The 21,292-nt window shown below is 37.4% G+C and overlaps 1 protein-coding gene across 8 annotated transcripts in view; it reads right to left on the minus strand.

The window, feature by feature from the left end:
* Positions 1 to 21,292, minus strand: part of akap9 (A kinase (PRKA) anchor protein 9) — a 95,489-nt gene that overhangs the window by 49,574 nt on the left and 24,623 nt on the right. For all 8 annotated transcript variants that reach the window (XM_032581333.1, XM_032581332.1, XM_032581334.1 and 5 more), the window contains 13 exons: positions 19,763 to 19,828; positions 17,398 to 17,536; positions 17,223 to 17,287; positions 17,025 to 17,145; positions 16,837 to 16,934; positions 16,404 to 16,509; positions 14,261 to 14,486; positions 12,078 to 12,138; positions 11,072 to 11,386; positions 9,879 to 10,148; positions 7,692 to 7,834; positions 7,394 to 7,572; positions 5,597 to 5,814 (listed from right to left, as the gene is read on the minus strand). In XM_032581333.1, the coding sequence (XP_032437224.1) occupies positions 5,597 to 5,814; positions 7,394 to 7,572; positions 7,692 to 7,834; positions 9,879 to 10,148; positions 11,072 to 11,386; positions 12,078 to 12,138; positions 14,261 to 14,486; positions 16,404 to 16,509; positions 16,837 to 16,934; positions 17,025 to 17,145; positions 17,223 to 17,287; positions 17,398 to 17,536; positions 19,763 to 19,828 (2,007 nt within the window). The remainder of the gene's footprint in view (positions 1 to 5,596; positions 5,815 to 7,393; positions 7,573 to 7,691; positions 7,835 to 9,878; positions 10,149 to 11,071; positions 11,387 to 12,077; positions 12,139 to 14,260; positions 14,487 to 16,403; positions 16,510 to 16,836; positions 16,935 to 17,024; positions 17,146 to 17,222; positions 17,288 to 17,397; positions 17,537 to 19,762; positions 19,829 to 21,292) is intronic.

Consider the following 21,292-nt stretch of genomic DNA (forward strand, 5'->3'; position numbering starts at 1 on the left):
AGGGTTCATTAATATTTAATCGATTATTGCAGATATTCCCATCATCTGACATCTATTGAAGTCATTTCCATTCAAAGTGTGTAAGTATAAAATATGCAAGCTGAGGTTCAGCAGCTAATGATTAACGCATAGCGGCAGAAACAGCAGCAGGAGATAAACAAATAATCGACTCTGTAAATGAAGCAGTAATAATCCAAACAACCTTTACAAATTAATGTAAAAAAACTCGTTTAGAGCCACAAGTAAATATCTACTATAGGAGATTTGTTGTCATTTTTAAAGAACCACTATTTTACCTACAATTTTTAATATAAGTAAAGATGGATTGTTTTTCTGTGCAACAGAAAATTATGCAAAATTTTAAAAAACACCAGATTTCAACTTAAAAACCAATTTGAAAGCATAATACTAGTACTTCTGTCATTCTTTATAGGAATTCAATACAAATATTGTAGGAATACACTGAAAACTGTTGAAAATGTAAGTTTTTTACTGCATCTAAATTTAGAAACAATTTTGGGTCTTTTTAATATTTAAAACGTCCACAATGATGGCCCAACGTCATCATGGACAGTCCAACGAGCCACCTGCAGCTCCGGAAGAAAGCACTGTTTTCCAATGTTTTTGATAATCATCAGCTTTGTGTTTATTTTTGCTTGATTAAATCACTAGAAAAAGTTAATTGTAATTCCACTTTTTGCTTCTCATGAACAGTTCCAGTAGATTTGCCTCATATTTAATTAAATTGATTTGTTTTGCTTTTATTGTTTGTCCAAAATTAATCTTGTCCTAGGAAATATCAACCAATCTGTTTATTGGTCTCCCGTTCAACTTTTCCCCTCATTCGTGAACAACTAAACTAATCCATCGAAGAAATATGCAGATGAAAATTAATATAGTTATACTATTTAAGTCATATAATACCCATAAAGACATTAATCTAAAATATATCAACTAAAAAATGTTTGTATTTTAACTGTAAAGGTTTTGTAAACATTTTATTCTCATCTTTAACAAAAACAATCTCATCATGGTCAGCTGACATTTTGTCACCTTCAAAAATATATTTTGGTGAAGCCGTTATTGGAATTTGAGCATAAGGGTCTCATGATAATCAAGATAACACCGCCTCAAACAAAAAAGCAGTTTTACAAACTATAACAAACCCAGGTTATGTGCCGATTTAACGGCTTTGCAGTCGGATATTTTAACCATATCTGCACCATAAAACCTGTCAGTCAGGTGACAGAAGCAACGTTTTTCCTGATAAAAATACTTGGAAAACATTGTATTTAACCGGCATAAACCGCCTGCGCACTCATTTTCCATAGATTTTCATATCTCCCTGAGCAAAGGTCTTATTGTGATGATGTGAGAACTGGGAAGCGGTAATGTGAACCTGCCACAGAGGAGAAGTCATACGATCTTTCACCTAATGAATCAGGAGTGCTGCTGAGTGCCTACATGGAGACACATTCATCTTACATCACAACTATGTGCATGTTTGGACCTGAGCTGCAGAAAATGGGCCATGAAATGAACCTATGAAACATTCATCCGCACTCGCTGGTTAAACAATGCACAATCCCTCAACTTATTTATAATTTAACGCAGCAGACTGGTAGTAAACTTACTGTATATGGAGGAGTGGGGAGGGAGATTTTTGATACGACTTTAAGAAGGTGACCATTAGTCCTGTGGTTGACATGTGAGATCTGAGTCTGAACCACCACAGCGTTTTTCGTGTTCAAGGTGCTGCACAGCGGGAAGGGTCGAGGAAGGGGTATGCGGGATTCCACCTCATACACGTCTTGGTCCTCCCCCTCCACCCACGTGCTTCTCTGCATGCTTGAGTTCCAGTAGGAGCGGTAGGAATCCATGGCGGGCAAAACTTCCAGCCTTTTGAGTTCCTACCCAGATTCATGAAAAAGGAGTTTCCATCCGATGTGATCCGTCGGGCTCAGCCGGTTCGCTGCGAATGGGGAATAAAGTCCAGTGGGAGATATGTTGTGAACAGCTCCAAGCAACTGTCTCTATGTGTTTTGCACACACATACAGGAAGAGTAAACATTGTTTGGAGAAGGTGACATTCACATCATCTCAATCACACGGAGCGTCAGGTGAGCTTTGAGAATAAAGATCCTTCAGGAAAAGGGAGAGTTTTATAGTCCTGCAATAAAGTGTCATCCTCGGCAGCAGGGTGAAGTCCGATCCAGGTCCGGATGGCTAAAATCCACTCCTGAGCACAGCTGAAGGCGGGTAAACGAAAAGCAAAGCATTTCTTCCTTTCACCGCTCCTCGCTGCGTGTCGTCGCTGACCTTCTTTCCTCAGAGTGAAACCATATTACGCCGCTCAGTAAAGCTCACACCTCCCTCTGCTCTCCGCTCTCTCGGCTTTCTCTCTTGCTCTCTGGAGATTCATTAACAATACCGTGACGCTGCAGCAGCCCCGACCTGAATGGGAGCCTCCCAGGGGCCCCTTCTAATTGACCGGCCCAGGCGTCAACCGGGTGAGAGCGTAATGACAGCGCTCAGATCGGAAAGTCACTCACTCTCTTTATCCTTCCGCCCTACTTCCTTCAAAGATTCCTTGCATTACCAATCAACACAACCAGTAAGGTCACCAGAATGTTTCTGCTTGCAGATTAAAAGCCACGTAGCTGTGAGAAGACTCTGCGTTTTCCTACTTCCTACTCTAAAACACACAGCAGGATCCTATCCAGAAAAGTGGGAGGAGAAATCAGGTGTGGCTTCAATCCTTCTCAAGACCAGCGGACCGGGTACATTTGCAAACAGATCGAGCTTACAAATAACCAGACAGCACACGCCCATTTCACAGAAAGCTGTCCAACCAGATTTTCTTCCCTCTGAAGCAGCAAAAAATAACAATTTAAGACGATCTAAGCCACTGTTCTGCTCCACCTGCTGTCTAACAAACTATTTCTATCTCGCCCAGGCAGGAAACAGCGGTGAGCAATAGTGACAACAAACACCTACCAAAGGGCAAATAATTTACAAGCCATGGCTCAACAAAGACATTTAACATTCCTGATTGGGCTTGTTGCATGTCTCTGTTAATGACTTGGTGATTCAACAACAAACAGACAAGACTAATGTACAGCAGATCAATAGCAGGAAAATCAATGAAGGAACCATTAGAGGCTCCGTTGATTAGACGTTTCTTGTGCCATCAGTGATGTTCGCTTGAAGATTTGTTAGATGTAATCTAAAATGAGGAGATCATATTTTAAAGAAATAACATGCGATTTCAGAATTTACTAAGTTTAGAAATTTTGGGGCTTTTTATAAGCTGTTAATTTTTGTGGAAAATAAATATGTTCATGTCAGAATTATCTTGAATTTTTAATATTCTACAAGAACAGCAAGAAATGAAATAAAATACACCAAGAAATCTCTGTGCACTCAAACAAATCAGATTTGACCTTTAACCTTCAAAAACAGTTACTCCTAGACTCACCAAAATATGATGCTGAAGAAACACAGATTATATCTTCTTATTCCACACAGTGTCCAAACAATCACAATTATATAATTTGAATGTTTTAAATAATTTTTACTTATAGGTTATAGTAATATAGGCAACAAGCTATTGTAAGCTATATAGCCTGTCATGATAAATTTTGCTGGATGATAAATCGTTCCAGTAGTTATTGCAATAAACAATAATATTGTTGTTTTTATAACATTTTTAAGTAATATGATGGTAATGGCGAAATAATAATCCAAGAACACAGTCTAAAATATCTGTAAACTTTAAATTCTAATGAACTTTTAAAACTGGAACTGGAAGACATTTTAAATATGCAAAATAATCAAACAAAACCACAAAATTAATTTTGAAGTCTTTGTAAACAAATTGTCCTTCAAAATAAAGGCTAGTTGAGACCAAAACACCAAACTGAAGATTTTTGTCAACTAGTTTTTGGTAAAAAGACAGAAAAGAAGAGATAAACAATACATCACGCCAATGGAAATAATTGAGCTTATTTATCATGCGATTAATTGATTTATTGATTATTGTGACAAGCCTAGTTGTAAATCCAGAATATATTTAATTATTTGAAATTGCAACATTTGTTAAATTTTCAGCTGTTGTGGTTCCGTTTCACACTCAAAGGAATAAAAACATGTTCACCTCCTCGCCTGTGGTGGCGCTCCACCAAGAACTACTGAAGTAAACAACACAAAAACCTCTGAAGAAGACACTGAGCGCTAATGTAACAAAGATGAAGTGTTGTCACGTTGTAGAAATTCTCTTTTGTCCTTAGTAAAAGTCTTCAAGCCATTTCTCCCATTGGCACTCGACTCACATGTTTGTTTTGGTTGTATTTACCCAGAATGCCCTGCGTTGTAGTCCGCTTCCTGGTTTTGGAGGGTACTCCAGTCCAGTTAGCACTCATACGCTTTCAGACTAAAGAAGAGTTTACTTTTTCTGTTGAAATTGTGCATCCACACCTCCCCAAAGGATCCAGACTTTCTAGGCACACAAACTAGTTTTTGATTAGAGCGGACTAAGCATAAATGGTGTGAACGCACTCTATCTAGTAAACAGATATCAGTTTGATTAGAGTAATTGCCAGGTATTGCTGATTTGTCTCAGTACTCGTGCTACACTAAGATGACTACACACATGTTCTGATAAATTTAGAAAATAAATCCTTTACTCCCGATGTTAAAGACACCTAAAGAGCAGTAACGCTTTGCCTCCCGTCTTTGGAGCTATTTTTAGACCACCAAGACAGAACCCATTTCAGCGTGAATAACGCATGAATTCCAGCCAGAGGGAGGGATGAGTTGTGCAGCCAGTTACAGTAACACGCTCAATGGCCTAGTTAAGCTGGCCCCATCTCTGCGAGCTGACACGGGACGCAGCGGGAGCGCTGCATGGACACCCTGCGGGGGAGGAGCCGCTCTGCGAGTCCGGACCAGGATAGGCTGCTTGGCCAACACAAAAAGCTCTGTGTAAATACGGCTTGTATCTACAGGCAACCAGAGGGAATGAGGCAGCTCTTTTGTGTGTGAATTCTGGACACATTCTGCCGTCTCATCCCCATTATGTCTCCAAATGAACAGGCGCACAAACCCACGGGTGGGGGGTCAGCAGTGTTTAGAGGTCTTTAAAATGTTTTGAAAGCCTGAATGTGTCACTGGAGTTTTCTGTTTACAGACACAAACACAAGAACATACAAGCAGAAACTTGCAGCAGTTTGTTTCTTTGGGGTTCTGTGTTGTTAATTGAATCTTTTACAGTATTAATTATTATGAACAGTTCAGCTGGAGAAATATTAATGTGAATGAACAGAAACTAGAAGTCATTCTGCCCTTTCACATCATGCAAGTCACTCAGGTGAGATCACAGACTGTGTGCTCTCAAAGCATGCAGTTGGCATTGTGGAATCAAAGGGAACAACAACCATTCCCTGTTATTTTATACATTAAAAATTTGTGTGCAAATAACCCCAAATTAAGCTCCTCATTTGTCTGTATCCCCTTCTTTCTTAGCGCTTATCTAATTATTCAGTAATATATGAGTAGGGGTGAACACTGAATTCTGGCACCAACGGTGGCCTCATACCTGGTTAGTCGTGTCTGTTATGGTCATCAACATCTTCTCCACAGCTGCCTGAAGTCGTCTACTGATGCCCAGGAAATATTCCTCGCTCTCAAGCTGCGATTCTGCCCCAAAGAGCAGCCGGTCCATCATCTCCTGGGGAATCTCCAGAACCTCTTCAGCCTCCGACTTACCAGACCAGAACCTGGTGTCAGCACCAGCTTTCCTGCTCTGGCGAGTTTCTGTGGGATCAGACAGAAAAATGTTTTATTTATATGAATGTGTGCATATTATGACTCTCTTAACGTCTTCTTGCAGAGGTGAGCATCATATTAACAAAAGCACAATGGCAATTACGTAAAAGCTACGAAGTACAGGCTGAACAGGTTGACAGATTTCACAGCAATTATTATGTACCGCTCATAAACCGGACTGACCAGAATGCAAATGGGTGTTAATCATTACTTTAAAGGGAGAAGGAGAATACGTCAACAGCAGACACATTTTGGTGGGTAATGAAATAAACCTATAGCTATTAAGTTTCTTATTTTCATAAAACCTCACAGGAAGAAGAAGATGACTAGCAGCTAAACTGCACAGGCTGTAAATTTAGAGAAAACAGCTGAACCATTAAAAAAAAAAAGGATTTCAGGATACAATGGTTGGCTTCTGCAGGTATAACATAAAACTCATGAGATTTATAATCATTTTAACTATTACAAATATAAATCACCAAAAAAGTTTAAGTGTTTAAAACATTTATGAGTTGTTGTTGCACAAGCGCCAAGTTAACGGGTTTATGTATTTCATGTTTTGTTTAAACTGGAAAATATCTGCTGAACTATATCTTAAATGTATTTCCATGAAAACACAGATTAGATTAACGTTGCCCTCAGGTGCATATATATATATATAAATGCTGACATATAATCCAACAAGCAACGAACTTAATTTGCATTTATGTGACATGTTTTTAAATCCACCAGTGACTGAACATTAACACTCATATATTCGGTAGTGTGGAAAAACAAGATTTTAGTGGTAGGCTACAGGAGATAAATAAATATTAAATGATTTCAAGGGTTAAAGCATCTACTACCTTTTAAAATACCCATATATTTTGAATTACTGTGGGCACAGAATAACAGAGATTAAAACAAAACAACTCTTGATAAACTCACACAAATAATCCAGAATAATTTTATTTAAAGCAGTTAACATCTTTTACAAGACATCCATAATTTTTGGTTAATAGAAAAATAAATATTTTAGAGTCTAGGAACAATAAATTACTCATTTAAAATTAGTTAATTTGATAAAATGAGACACTGTCTTTAAATTCTGTGGTGGAATTTATCTGTCCTATATCTTATTTGATTTCAGAGAATAAACAATAAAATTATGTGCGTTCTATCATGTAGAAATCAGAAAGGAAATAGAAAATACCAGTTAAACCATCAAGTACACAAAGCAACATTTGAAACAACGTTGCTTAGATTCCAGTAACAGTTGCCAGCAACACATTAGTTTGATTTCAATGGTTGCTATAATTATCTTTAGTGCAACTTCCAACATTTTACTAGCTTGTGGTTTAGATCATGTTTCCTGTCACAACCTGAACATAGTTGGTCTTACGACAAAATGACATACACTTGGATGATTCTGTGTTTAAGCAAGGCTGTTAAAATGTGCAACAAATGAACATTTTAGAGTAAACACAGGTCTGGTACACATCCAGCCATCTGGAGGCTGTTAACTTGGACTCTTCACTGTTTAACCAAAAGTTAACTCAAGTGTTTTCTAAAGCATAATGTTACTCGCCTGGATTGTCACTCTGGCAGGTTTGTGTCTGTGTGTTCGACTCGGTAGGCTGCACTCCAGCTGAACCTTCACAAGATCTTTGCATGTGGAGGCCTAAAGTTTCCTCAGCTGCAGCAGTCGTCTTCAGGACGTCTACAAGCACTTGGCTGAGCTTCCTGTTGGCTTCACACAGCAACTTTCTAAAGAAAATAAGGGAATAAAATAAATGTTAGCTGGTTCATCAAGACTTTAAACATCTAGTCCACCTTATAATTGTGCATAACCTCATTCAGAATGTTTAGTACAATTACAGTTGTACCTTTCAGTATCTTTATCTGAAGACTCTCCATCATCCTGCCTTGATATTCTTGATATTTTGAGTTCTTCATCTACAGTTGCGTGAGCTGAATCTTCCTCCTCTTCCTCATCTTGCTTCTCACCATCGTCTTTCTTCTTCAAGGCCTGAACGGGCAGCAGAGAGAAAATAGACAGCAGCCCTGTCATTTCAAACTTCCAGCCAAACAAGCAGGCTGCTGAAAACTAAGCTGCACTGGACACTGCAACACCACGCGTGCAAACATTAGGAAAAGTAAATTCAAATAAGCCAGAGCCGTGCATAGGTAGAAACACTGCCTGTTTATGAGCACAAAGACACAATTTAACTCCCTCGGAGCCCAGAGAAACACTAGTATCTTTGTGCTGCTATGGCAACAGGTGCACCTGAAGGAGACAGACGGGAACAGACAAGAGCTCCCCCCAGTGGAAAAGCAGCCGCAGTGCATCTTATTCTGCTCCGAGAAGATATGGACCATGCATTTTATATCATGTTAGGTCTGAGTTTTTAGGATAAAATCCCCCAAACTGGCCCAGAACACTGAAATATTCTGTTGTTTATTGTTGTTATTTACCAGAACTTAATTCACAGTAGTTTAATTTTCAAGAAAATGGTAAATATTTAAGAAGTAAATGCAACAATGAAGTTTAAAAAATGCTTTACTTTAAATATAATCTAACAGTCATTTAAACTGAAAACAAGACTAAGAAATTTAATTTTTTTTGTGTAAAAACAAACATTAAAACTTTGATTCTTTTGCAAATTTATGAAGAAGCATTGTGAACTGATGCAAAACCTAAAACACTTCCTTAAATAATTAATGATAGATAGGCCTGTCACGAAAGCAAATTTTGCTGAACGATTAATTGTCTCAAAAATTATTGCGATAAACGATGATATTGTTTGAAGACCTTTTTACACTGATTTAATGGAAATGACATAATAATGCATGCAATTTCCTGCCAAAGATAGATACACTTTATTTTCAAAAGAACACTTAACACTGGAGCTGATGAACAAAATAAACAAAACAACCAAAAACAAAAATAAAAAGGATTTTCAGTCTCCATCAACAAAAAACTCACTTGAAAAAAAAAACTAAACAACATAAAGCCAAAGTGGAAATAAATACTGCATTCAACCAAAAGAGTGCAGATTATGAAGTCTGTATATTATGAATCATTAGATTTAAATAGAGAAGATGGGCACATCCCACTACCTGATGCAATAGTTCACACTACATGATTTTTGCTCCTATTTTTCCCCATACAACAATCTTAGAACGTTGGTCTTTCTAAGTTTGTGTGGTGTGTTATGGTAGATCGTCGTTGCTGCTCCGATCTAAATCAGGAGTTTTCCCCAACTGGGAGCTTTAACGACACCTGTTGAATGTGACAGGTAGCCAATCAGAAAGCGCGGATTCTCCTCTGCGCTTTCTGAGGGGAAATTACAGAGGGGAATCCCAAACAGCTGACACGGTGTGACCGAAGTCCAGCGGACATTGGAGATGATATGCGGAAACAACATTAATGTTTATTCAACATGCAAAGAATATAGAAATGACAAGGAGAGGAGTTGGAGCGAAATTGCAACAGCAGTTTATAAACCCGGTAACTTTTCAGCTGTTCTTCATTAACGTCACGTAAATAGGTTCTAATGATTTTCATTCAGTCAAGACTTTACGCTGACACTAGCCACATGCATTGCAGGTAGATTGTAGTAAAGCATTGATTAATGCCTGGTTTTAAAATTAGTTCACTGAACTTGTAGCCATTATTTTGTGCCCATTGTTGGACACCACACGGCAGGACCGAACCCGGTCCGGAACCGTTATACCTAGGATTTCTGTCGGCTAATGTGTGGTCTGTCAGGTTTTGAAAATGGGCCGACAATCGGCAGATCTAAGATCGTGCAGTGTGTGCTGGGCTTTACACTGAGGAAATGAGGAAGGGAGGGTCAGTGGAGAGCACCGGAGTTGAGCCTTTTTTCATTCAGTGTCATTAACAGAAAGAGAAAAAGGCCGGAAGAGACGATAATGCCGATAATTAAAATGACGTCGATAGTTTTAATTTATCGTACGATTAATTGATTTATTGTTTATCGCCACAGGCCTAATGATAGATGTCATAAAATCTATGAAACAACACATTTAGATGAAAAGCATGAACTGACCTGCTCAAGTTCAGTTTTCTGCAGCTCCTCCTTCAGTTTTCTGATCTCAGCGTTCCTCTCTTCCAGTTCCCGTTCCAGTTTCTCTCTCTCCGGCTCCTCTAACCAGACACCTGCAAGCGGGGAAGCCCTGGGAGTCTGCTCCTCCATCTCCCCGTCGACCTCCTCGTCGTCCATCTGGGTCTGCATGGAGCTATTCATCTGGCTGGCTCGTCTCCGGATCCGAGCCAGCTCAGTCTGCTGTGCGAACTCCACGGACATCTGAACTATGGCCTGTCAAGAGCCAGGGAACAAAATATGATCTTAAGTTTTTATTTGTGTGATTAAATACAACAGAGGTAAACAACGGCTGAAAAAATGTTTTGGGTGCTTCTTTTGTTGTTGTGGCCCAGTACATGAGCTACAGTAAATCTACAAACCAAAATATATCCACAAAAATCAAGAAAATGTGCATTTATGCAGCATGAGTTATAGAGCTACTCTCATTATTCCAACAAAACTTTTGCAGGGTAGATACAAGATTTTTATTAAAACTAGAGCTGGGCAATGTGGCTTAAAAATAAAATATCAGATTTTTCATCCCAGATCAAATTGATTTATTTTTCTAACTTTATTTTCTAAAAAGGAAATTACAAATGACAGAAAATATTCTCTAAAAGTGTTTTTTATTTCTTTATCCCTTCTGAGAGTTGTATAATGGAGTATTGGGGCCAGGCTACAAGAATTTTTGATTAATTATAAGAAAAAAAGACACAGTTTTACCAGAAAAATGTCTTAAAATAATGAGAAAAGGTTATTTTAATTTGAAAAGAGCTCTGATATGCTAATCAGGATCAGACTTGACCAGACGTGGGTATTTTTCTTCAAAATAGACACATTCGTTTGCATGACCATTTCAAAGTTTTGCTACTGACAAAAACTCTAAGCAGACGTGTTAAGATTAAATATTTCTATTAAGCGTTTCCTGTCAAACCTACACCAAACTTCACAAAATGCTCAACATTCCTCATTTTAATTTTTAATTATTTGTGTTGGAGTTCTCATAAGATTAATAAACAGAAAGTTGTCTAAGAAGATGACGTCACTTTGAATATGGAAATCCAAAAACTAAACCTTCAAAAACCAAAAAAGTTAATTAAACAATAAAACTGATTTATCGCCAGCCCTAATTAAAACCTAACATGTTACATTACTACCTTTGCTACTTCCTCCTCCACCCTCTCCTGCTGTAGTCTGTCCTGTCCAGCGGCGCCGAGGTTCTCCGTCGAGCTTCCGGCTCCGTTCACACCGTTACGATCCAGTTTTCTCTCTCCTCTGCCTCCCCAGTGTTCCCTTTCTTCTCTCAGCCTTTGCAGCTCGATGCTGTGCTGATTTTTGAGAGCTGCCACCTCTTGGTCATACTTGTGGTGCAAAGCTTTCTTGAGCGCCTGCAGCTGCGGCGTCAGGCTAGACGGCCTGGCAGAGCGGCGCACCCCTTCGTCTAGCTCTGAAACATCTTCCTCACTCTGCTCCTGAGGAGAGATAGGAAAAGTAACAATTAATGAAATGGTAGCAGCAAATTCGTTCCCCATTGGAGCCAAAACGACTAATCACAATTGATAAATATTGTAGTTTGCTCTCCAGGCTTCCGGAAATAATAAAAAGCTAAATTTTTAGCTCTCAATCTTGTAATTTAGTCCCTTACTTCAATTTTAAGGTTAAACCTCTAGAAAATATCCTCCTATAATCTGTTCTACAGCATTTCAGATGTTTTTGTTTTCCGTTCATCTTCATCTTCTGTCTTTCCCTCTAAACTCTGTGCAGATATGAGAGCTTTAAAATATAAGCTATCGGGATGAAGGGACTGGCTAAATGACAGCCTAGGAGAGGGAATAGAAGTTAGAGCGTTAGCTTAAATGGAGCGCAGCTCACTCACGCAAGACAGAATCCTCCTTTCATGCAATCTCCAAGACTAGAATAAGTCCGCCTGGTCGGGACAGTGTTATATAATGTCTGATCCTTTAAATCATTAGATATAGGTCCACTCATGAGGTTGCCTGTGGCGTTTCAATTGGATGTGGATTTAGGGCAAATTTTAGCCTAAAGGCTGCAACTCCTCCCTAACCATCAACCCGTAGCTGTCAAAGCATCTTAACGCATCTTCAGCTTGTAATAGGAGTTGATGCATGAGGCTCAGGAGGAGGTAAACTGTAAGAACCAGACCTTTAGTTCCTCTTTTCGTTCCTCCGTCCCCTCACGGCCGAATTCTGGAGTGCTGGACAAGCTGCAAAACAAATAGCACAACAATCATCATTCATTTCTGAAATTTACTTCAAAAGTAAACATCTACTAAGGTGTTAAACATGCAGTTATATCAGGAGATAAAAAAATTTCTGAAATAAATGGAATAAAAAATTGCTATCAAGGTCTCTTCACAGATTTATCTCCAAATTCAGTACTTTTCCAGGCTAAAACTTTCACACTTCTTAAGTTGCTTCAAAATATAAACACCAAAATATACATGTATTTTATATAATTTATTTCAATTTATATCAGGCCTTGCACATGAAACCAAATGTATGTTCTTGAGAAAATGCTGAAGTTCTCAGTGTTTTGTTAGACTATATCTGAAGTGTAACTACAAAAGTTTACAAGGCTAATATTTATGCTACTGTCAGAATTTAAAACTGAACCTTCACAAACCACAAACTGAAGGAATGAATGGAAATAATGAGAAATCAAGTATTTATACAAAAAATATTATGCATTAATATCTACCGAGTAGATTTGAATAGTAGATTATAAGTCACAAAACATAAAACTCCGGTTTTATGTATTACTTTAGTGATGTATTATGAGAACCCAGTAAAAGAAAATACTTAATATTTTATAGTTATAAAATCAAACAGTGGAGGGCAGCAGGGAACCACAGTAAGACAGTAAATTCTGTGACGAGGTGAACAACCTGTGGATCTTAATCATGTTTATTACAAATTAAGAAAAAATAATGTTTTTGAATTCAGAGCCAAAGGGAAAAGATACTTTAGCAGTTAATCTGTTTTTATGCACAATGCTTATAGTATTCATAAAATGATCACAACAGAATGGCGGTAATAATTTACCACCATTCAAATTTCACAATAAAATTCTATATAGCCTAGCATTAGGAGAACTGTTCACAAAATTTAAGCCTCTTATTTCTTTATGATTTGTTTCAAAGGAGCACAACTTTCTTACTAGCTTTAAAAATTACTTTAGAAACAAAATATCAAGAAATAAGAGACGACTCAAGACTTCAGCAAATAACTGTTTAAATAAACAACATGTCATTTCTTTCAGATAAACGAGAAACTCAAATGTAGTTTAGACAAGCAACTTTTACCTTTTTCTTTGTCAGTTTAAAATTAATGACAAAAAAAATATGGAGACAATAAATAGAAAACATTTAAAACTGCAGTGGGGAATCTTTTTAGTTTTTGGCAATTTTTCAAAACTCGTTTGTCTCTGCAAATGAAATAAATTAACATTTTTACTCTGAGAGGAGGGTTGTCTTTTTAGAATCCAATCTGTAAGAACCTTAATGTTTTTTGTCAGGTTAAACTTCCTCTGTGTTGTATTTAAGTTCTGGTGCAGGCTACTGCCATCTTAGCTGAGACAAATTTATAAATGAGATACAAATAAACACAATATGAGCAAATTTTTTTTAGGCATTAAGAAGAAACAAATCTTTAAGTTAGATTTGAACAGTGTTCAAATAAGATCTGCACCAAAACTGCTCTAACGACTAAAAATCTTCATAATATATTCACCTTTTTCCTCCACCGGCATGCTCAGCTTTTATAAGCAGGAATGCACAAATTAATGCATTCCTGCAACTATTTTATTTGCTTATCTTTTACTTTAACCTGTCATCTTTTTCTCACATTTTAACACTTTCAACTTGGATCACAAAGTTATATGAAGAGGTTTAAGAGGCTCTTTTAGAGGTTTGTGTATAAATAAAAGCTGCACTGCTGAATGTTTTGTAACTGGACTTTTGACCTTCGTCAGATAGGTCAGATACCTTTCTATTGCAGAAGCATCTGTATGAAGTTGGGACCTCAATCCTTTTACAGTTCTCTAAATGTCGCCAACCAATCAACCTCAACCTTTAAAAGCAGCTCCCGAAATGAGGTGGTAAAAGCTACGAAAACGTAACTGTAGAGACCGTAGATTTTTATAAAAATACTTACTGATTTTTACATTTTTTTTTAGAAACATATAGCAACTAAAATAAAAATTGATACATGAGATTGGATTGAAAAATGCACCAACTTTTAGAACATCAGCTAATCTACCAAACTAAGATTTGGAGAGTATATGTCTGTGGGCAATAAATAGGAGACTGAATGTTTTTGTTTGATCACCTGTAGTAAGTCTGGGCTCCTGTGGCTTCCTGCAGTCGCTGCTGCAACACAAACAGCTCTGTAGCATAGCGCTCTTCCGTGTCCGCTGCCCGCTGCTGGTAGTGGGCCCGGAGGCGCTCCATTTCCTGTCGGTGACTCTCCTCCAGCCGGAGCTGCTTCACCTGAGCGTCGGCCTTCAGCCTCTGGAGCTCCACTGACGTCAAGTCTGATTCCCTGGCCTGCAGATCTAAGCAAGTGGAAATAAGACTGTGGTTTTTACACAGATAAATACAGATTAAGTATAAAAAATTTAAATTAATAAGAAATAAAAAGGGAAAGGAAATAAAGGTAGCAAATAAATAGATAAAATAAGAAGTAATATTTGAAATTTGCTAATCTTAGAGAATCTGTGGTGAAAAATGAACTAGTGAACAGTGATTTAAAAAAGCACAATATCAAGAAGAAGCTCAAGGACTGCAGCACTTGAAACAAGGCAGTAAAGAATTGAATTTTTTTTTATCAGCAAGCAAAGAAGGATAAAACTGAGAATGGCACATCTGTGCATATTTTCAGCTGCACTGAGCTGAAAATCAGAGTTTTTGGTAAATAGTAAATCCACCTGCATCATTGGTGTAATAGCGGCTGAATTTATATCCACTCTGCATTAGATCACAAGTGTCAAACTCCAGTCCTGAAGGGCCACTGCCCTGAAACTTTTAGATGTGCCTCTGCTGCACCACACCTGAATAGAATAATTAGGTCATTAGCAAGGCTGGGAGAACTGATCTACACAAGGAGGAGGTAATTAAGCCATTTCATCCCAGTGTTTTGTACCTGTGGCTGCAGGACTGTAGCCCTTGAGGACTGGAGTTTGACACCCCTGCATTAGATTAAGAGTTCAGGGATTTTGTTTTAAACTGTAAAATTAACTAAATAATAAAAAAAATCTATCAATGTTAAATTTCAAAAACAGAAACTAGACAATACTGAGATGCTGTCAGACAAACTTATTATTTATCAATAAAAAATAAAAAAATTCAATTATTACAGTTTAAGCAGGTTTCACCAACTCAAATTTAAAACTTTTAAAGACAAATATGTATAGAATTTAAGACCCATAGCTCCACAGAAATGTATGAACTTCATCCAGCCAACTGGCTATAAATAGGCACTTACCCATGATGGACGCAAATAGCAGGCTAGCTAGCTAGCACCGGTATATTAGCAGCCAGTCAGATATTATTTCCGTATAATTCTAAATGTATATTATACAAATAATATATATACATATATAAATACTTTTAATTATTATTTACATGTATTGATAATGTCCATGACAGCTATAGCGCTAGTCTCAACCGTTTTGAGTTGAAACAATGACGACGTCTGAGGGCGACTCAAATTTTTGCCTGACAGAAAAGTCACGCTAGAAGAAAAACAAAACAAAAACAACAAAAACAAAAAAGTTCTGTGAAGACAAAATTTTTAGGACGTGGGAATTATACAGGCTACCTAACTTTTTAAAATAATTTAAGACATTTTAAGTTTTTTCCTTGTAATAATGAATTTTCACACTTACTTTATATTTCACAAAAACATTGGAGTACTAAAAGTCTCCCATGAGTTAGACCTCATATAGACTTTGAAAATGGTATTTCCTTGCCCAAAGTCTTTTACACAAGCATGGGTTAATTGAACATTTCTTATGTAATTAATACTCCAATAAGCCCTAATTAGTTTTGCTTTGAAATAATTGAGGATTCTAACAGAGGAATGCGCAAAGGGCCAATTAATCAAATAGGAAGTGTTCTTCATATTATGTAGAAAGTTGCTGAAAAGTCCATTAGATAATTTAACAATGATTAGAAAATATCTGGATTTGTAGGTCAAGAAATATTCAATCAGTTAAAATGAACCAAACTAATAACTCTGTTTGAATGCAGTAGCACACATTAATATCTACATCCTACACCCCAATACATATCCAATATACAAATAAATGTGCATAATAAACAATCCAAACACTTAAACACATGACTAGAGTTGATGAGCTCAACTCTAGTCAGGTTAAGAGCCAGATAAAACACCATTTTGCTAAACACAAATACATATGGTAAGATGAGAAAATGTGTTGCAGCAGCTTTGGAGAGGTGATCAGATTTACCTCTGCTTGAAGGAAGGCTTATTGTGGCAAGCTGTGCGTTGAGGTCAGACAGCTGCTTCTCACTGTCGATCTTCAGTTCATCATAGGCCACCTGCAGCTCACTTATCTAGGAGATTAGATTGAATTTTTCTGTTAAACTAGTGCTCTGCTACTAAAAAAAAGTGTCCACTTTGCATTATGTGAGACAGAAACAGCTGAGTAACAACACAGACTCTAAATAAATTATAATTTATCCAAAAAAACAACCAGATTTAGCAGTTCTAGGTTAAAAAATGCTTATAATTTTACTGTAAAATGGAAATGATTTTATTATAGGTGCAATACCAAAACAGAATCTGCCTGTTTGGTGAATTTGAAACAGCAAGAATACAGCAAGTAATTACACCCATGTGATGAAAACTTTAAGGCAGTGTAGGAATCTGTGCATTTTTACCTTATTCACATCAGATCTCAGCAGATCTTGAAGCTGACAGAGACGATCATGTTCATGCTTAATTTTCTCCCTCACCTGCCAAAGATTGATGTATAACTCTAGAATAATAAAAGGTTAAAATAAGGAAAAATATTAGTGAACATAGATGAAAAACATATAGATTATTGTTGTAATTCTAGTGTGTATACCTCTAGCCTCCTGAACAATGGAGGAGGATTCACTAGTTGTTGGTCTTTCCTCTGAAATAAGCGACAGGTCTGCTGTGTTGACACTCTCCAAAAACTCTTTACCAAAAATCTTCTGGAAAGACTGAAATGTAAATGAAAATACTTAATGAAAATATGGAAACACGTGAATTAAAAACTGATATCTCAGTTTAAAATTACCAGAATTATCTCACTGCATTCTTCTGACACAGCTTCTATCATGTGTTTGGATTTTTTTCTGCCACCTGAGAAAGCACAAACACTTCAGACAACCGCAGATGTACTACAAGCACAAATAAATGTAAAGACATGCTGCTTGCAGCTCGATAGCATTTTGTAGTAGAGACGGGTTTACCCGGGCCGCTTTGCTCCCTCAGGGGGTGCAGTCTGAGGTCCAGAGAGGCGTCCGTCTCTTCCTGCAGCAGCTCCAGCTGAGCGGCGTGGATCTGAGACAGGCTGATGCGCTGCGCCTCCATCTGCAGCCTGCACTCCTCCTTCACACACAAAGAAGAAATCGCATGTTAAAACAGACTAATTATCAGTTAACTAAATCCAACTACAAGCACAGAAATGTAATCATTTACTCCAGTGATGTCCAAACGTTTTGTCACATGGGCCAAAATCGTCAAGTCAAAAATAGTCGCGGGCCAAAACGACAAAAAATTATTTATTTAGTTTTTACTGCTCAATAATAAACTAAACATGCAGTAATTCTAAATAAATAAGTAGAGAAGCAAGCCTTTGTGCAGGAAAAGGAAGTTTAAATCATTGTAGATCCAAAACTGAAAGAGTTTTTTGTGTTACAAAAAGAAAGATATCTGGTTTCCAAATATTTTGGGGCCTGAATAAAATAAAAAAAAAATTAAGAAAAACATTTTACTTATTCTCAGCAATAAGAACAGGATTTGGGCCACTCGCTTTTAAAAATGCTTATATGCACCAAGCAAAGGTTAAAAAAAAAAAAAAAACAGATTTGGGTTCTCTAAAGTCTGTTTCTAAGTCAAAGTCAGTTGATAAATGTGATCATATTTAAAATGAAATTAAAGAGAAAGTAAAAAAAACATGGTTGTTAAAAGAATTACTTTGAGTTTTACTTTGGAGAAAGTAATAGTTTGGTCTAATTAAAGAAAAAAAAAATCTATCTGCATCAACTGTACTGTGGCCCAATAGAATCAGTCAAGGGGCCGCAAATGCCCCCCAAGCCGCACTTTGGACACCCTTTATTTAGCCTATTATTACACATAAAAACAGCCAGCAAATGACAGTTATAAGATAAATCAAATGTAACCATAAATTAAATTTTGTAGCATCCATTTTCTCATAAAAAAAGGAAATAAAAGATTAAAATCCTAATCCCAACAATCTCATTTTGAAGCAGAAACGTGGCTTAGAACCATCTGCGCTTCAGGACGAAAACAACAAAAAGCTCAACAAAAGGCTCCCTAACATAATGATGCATAATGCATCAGCACAAATTTGTGATTCTGTAACCTTTTGAGATTACAAGCTTTAAAGTGCGCTCTACATCTTAATTAGGCCGTACTTTAAAACGCGGTGTTATGATACGATCACTCCATCCGACGGTGTGGAGGAGAGAGCCTCTTTCCTGACAAGCAGCTCAGATGTTGGTGATTAAACAAAGCATGCAGATGAGAGAAGGTCAGCGGAGAACAAACAGATGGATGACGGTTGTGCTGCGACCCTTCGCCGCTACACGCAACCACTACTAAAAGCAGATCAGCCCTACAAATAAATGCAAATGATTTTTTAAAATGGGCTTTCAATAAGTCTATCTTGTCTTTCTAACTTTTAATTAATTACATTTGACCATGTGTATAATTGCTGACAATTGCACTCTTAAATGTTTCTTCTGTTTCTGCTGCACTTGAAATTTTAAGATCATGCAACAGGTTTTACAATCAGACAAAGATAACCTGAGCAGATTGAGGGAAAAAATGTTCTAATATTATTTAGTTTATCAGGCAATTAAAAAAGCTTTACAACTCTGGAATGTTTTTAGGTATTATGTAAGGGTCATGTTACAACATCTCAAATTGATTTCAGACCAGATTTGACTAGGCCAATCAAAAAACACAAGGGTGCTGGTGGTACAGGTCACAAACTGATAGTCAGATCTTCTTCAGTTATAAGATATCTAGATTTATTATCTAGGATTTTTTCATCTAGATAATAAAGCACATAGAGCTGAAGTTGTTAAAGTAGCTTATTTAAATGTTTACTTTGCCTTCTTTATTGATTAAACAGTGAGAAAATCACTAATTTTGGCAGCAGCCTCGGGAAAAATCGTCTTCACCCTGTTTTAAGAGGTTGTGTCGAACCAGTGACTTCATGACATTTCACTCTTTCCTTCCTTTCCTCACAGGACTACTCCACGCCTTTACACTTCTCTCCTCTAATTCTTTGGCTTCTTTGATTCTGCTGCAATTAAACCGATGTTTGTCGACTTGCAGAACACAAAGCTCTGCAATTAAATTCTCCCTTTTGCGCTCAAACGAAAATTCTGCGAACTGTGCTCATGGCCCTGCATGACAATTTCAGGAGCATCAACAGAGCAGAAAAATATCTGCTTTTGTAAGAGTGCAGCTTGAAGCATTCCTTACAATAGAGCCCCCCTATCTATCAACCTTTACTGTGAGCTGAATGATGCATCAAAGCAACTTCAAGACAAAGAGCAGGATGTGAGCATAAGTGACATTTACATGCTCAGAGGTCTCTTCTTCCTCTTCAGCACACTCCGTGTGACAGCCCATCCCCTGTCCGCTCACCTGTATAAGCAAGCAGAATATAAAAAACATTTTTAATACAAAGTGAGAAAAAAACCTTAAATATACACCACCTTCCAAAGCATTTATCACCATTGAGCTTTTTCACATCTCTCTCTGTATTAGTGTATTTTAATGGGATTTAATATGACAGGCCAACAAAACAAAACAAAAAAAACACCTCATAATGAAAAATGAAAGATGCATTTTACATGGTTTTCTTTTCTTTTTTTAACAAATAAAAAACTAAAAGGGGAGGTGTACATTTGTATTCAGTCCTCGATCTGAATCACTGCTTTGCCTCAACTACAGCTGCGAATCTTTTAGGATATTTATCTCCATCAGCTTCACACAACTGAGGACGTAATTTGGCTTTGAATTAAACTGAATTTCCAAATTACTTAGTTTATTCCAAAGGTGTAATTAAATCTTGTTGTAACACAAATCATTCTAGAATCTTCAAATAGTCAACAACGAGGAAAGATGGCGGCGGTGGATCGCAGCCGTTATCATAATGACTGGCAGCCCTCGGTGTAATCGCGGATTTGCACCCAACGTTTTTTTTACAAGGTAAGAAGATTAACGTTCATAAACTGTTATGGATTCTGTGTTTTCCTCTATCTCTTTAAGCCTCTTTTTTATACATACTGTATGTATATAGAAACATATCGAGTATTGCTTTATGGACAAGGTACCATAAAGTCTAAAAACACTGGTAACCATGGAGACAGTGTCGCACCGTCATGTAGCCTAGCATGCACGGGAAAAAAAACTGGTTAGCGTCTCGTCTTCCGTACGTTTTTAGGGCCGCTCCGGCGCAAAGGGAAACGCCGTTTATGACATGGTGATACAGATCATGAGATGTGAATTCAGGCAAAGTTGGTAATCGACACATCAGGAGAGAGGAGGTATGGCTCGGTTTCTACGCTAGCTATTTCCAAATTTTATAAATATCGCCGTATATGAGCCCCAACCAGGTGTGTTACATTCACTGACAAATTAGCTCGACTTGAACAAGTAGAAACGGTGAATAAACTGGCAAAAACAACTTTGGAAAACAATTTCAGTTGCTCTTCACTTCCGACGTCCGTGGTGGCGAAAGTGACGTAGTTGCAAAAGGTCACTAGGTGGGCTTCCATGTCTTTGTGGGTTTGCTTTGGTGCTATACTCTGGGTTGAACAATCCTCTGTGAGATGTAAAAGCTTCTGAAATTATTTTGTAACCAAACACTGCTTTAAATTTCTCCACAGCTTTACCTCTTATGTGTTCACTGTGTACTTTGTATTCATGATGCTGTTTATTTTCTAATGTTCTTTAATAAACCTCTGAGCCCTTCACAGAACTGAATTTACCCACAGCCGGACTTTTTGCTAATTAAAAAGCTATCACAATGTTAGATTTGATTTATTGTTATTTTACAGTAAACTGTACGACAAAATTTTGTAGCACAGCTGTTCTTATATTTAG

This window comes from Xiphophorus hellerii, chromosome 13 (genome assembly GCF_003331165.1).
Source record: "Xiphophorus hellerii strain 12219 chromosome 13, Xiphophorus_hellerii-4.1, whole genome shotgun sequence".
Classification (NCBI taxonomy): domain Eukaryota; kingdom Metazoa; phylum Chordata; class Actinopteri; order Cyprinodontiformes; family Poeciliidae; genus Xiphophorus; species Xiphophorus hellerii.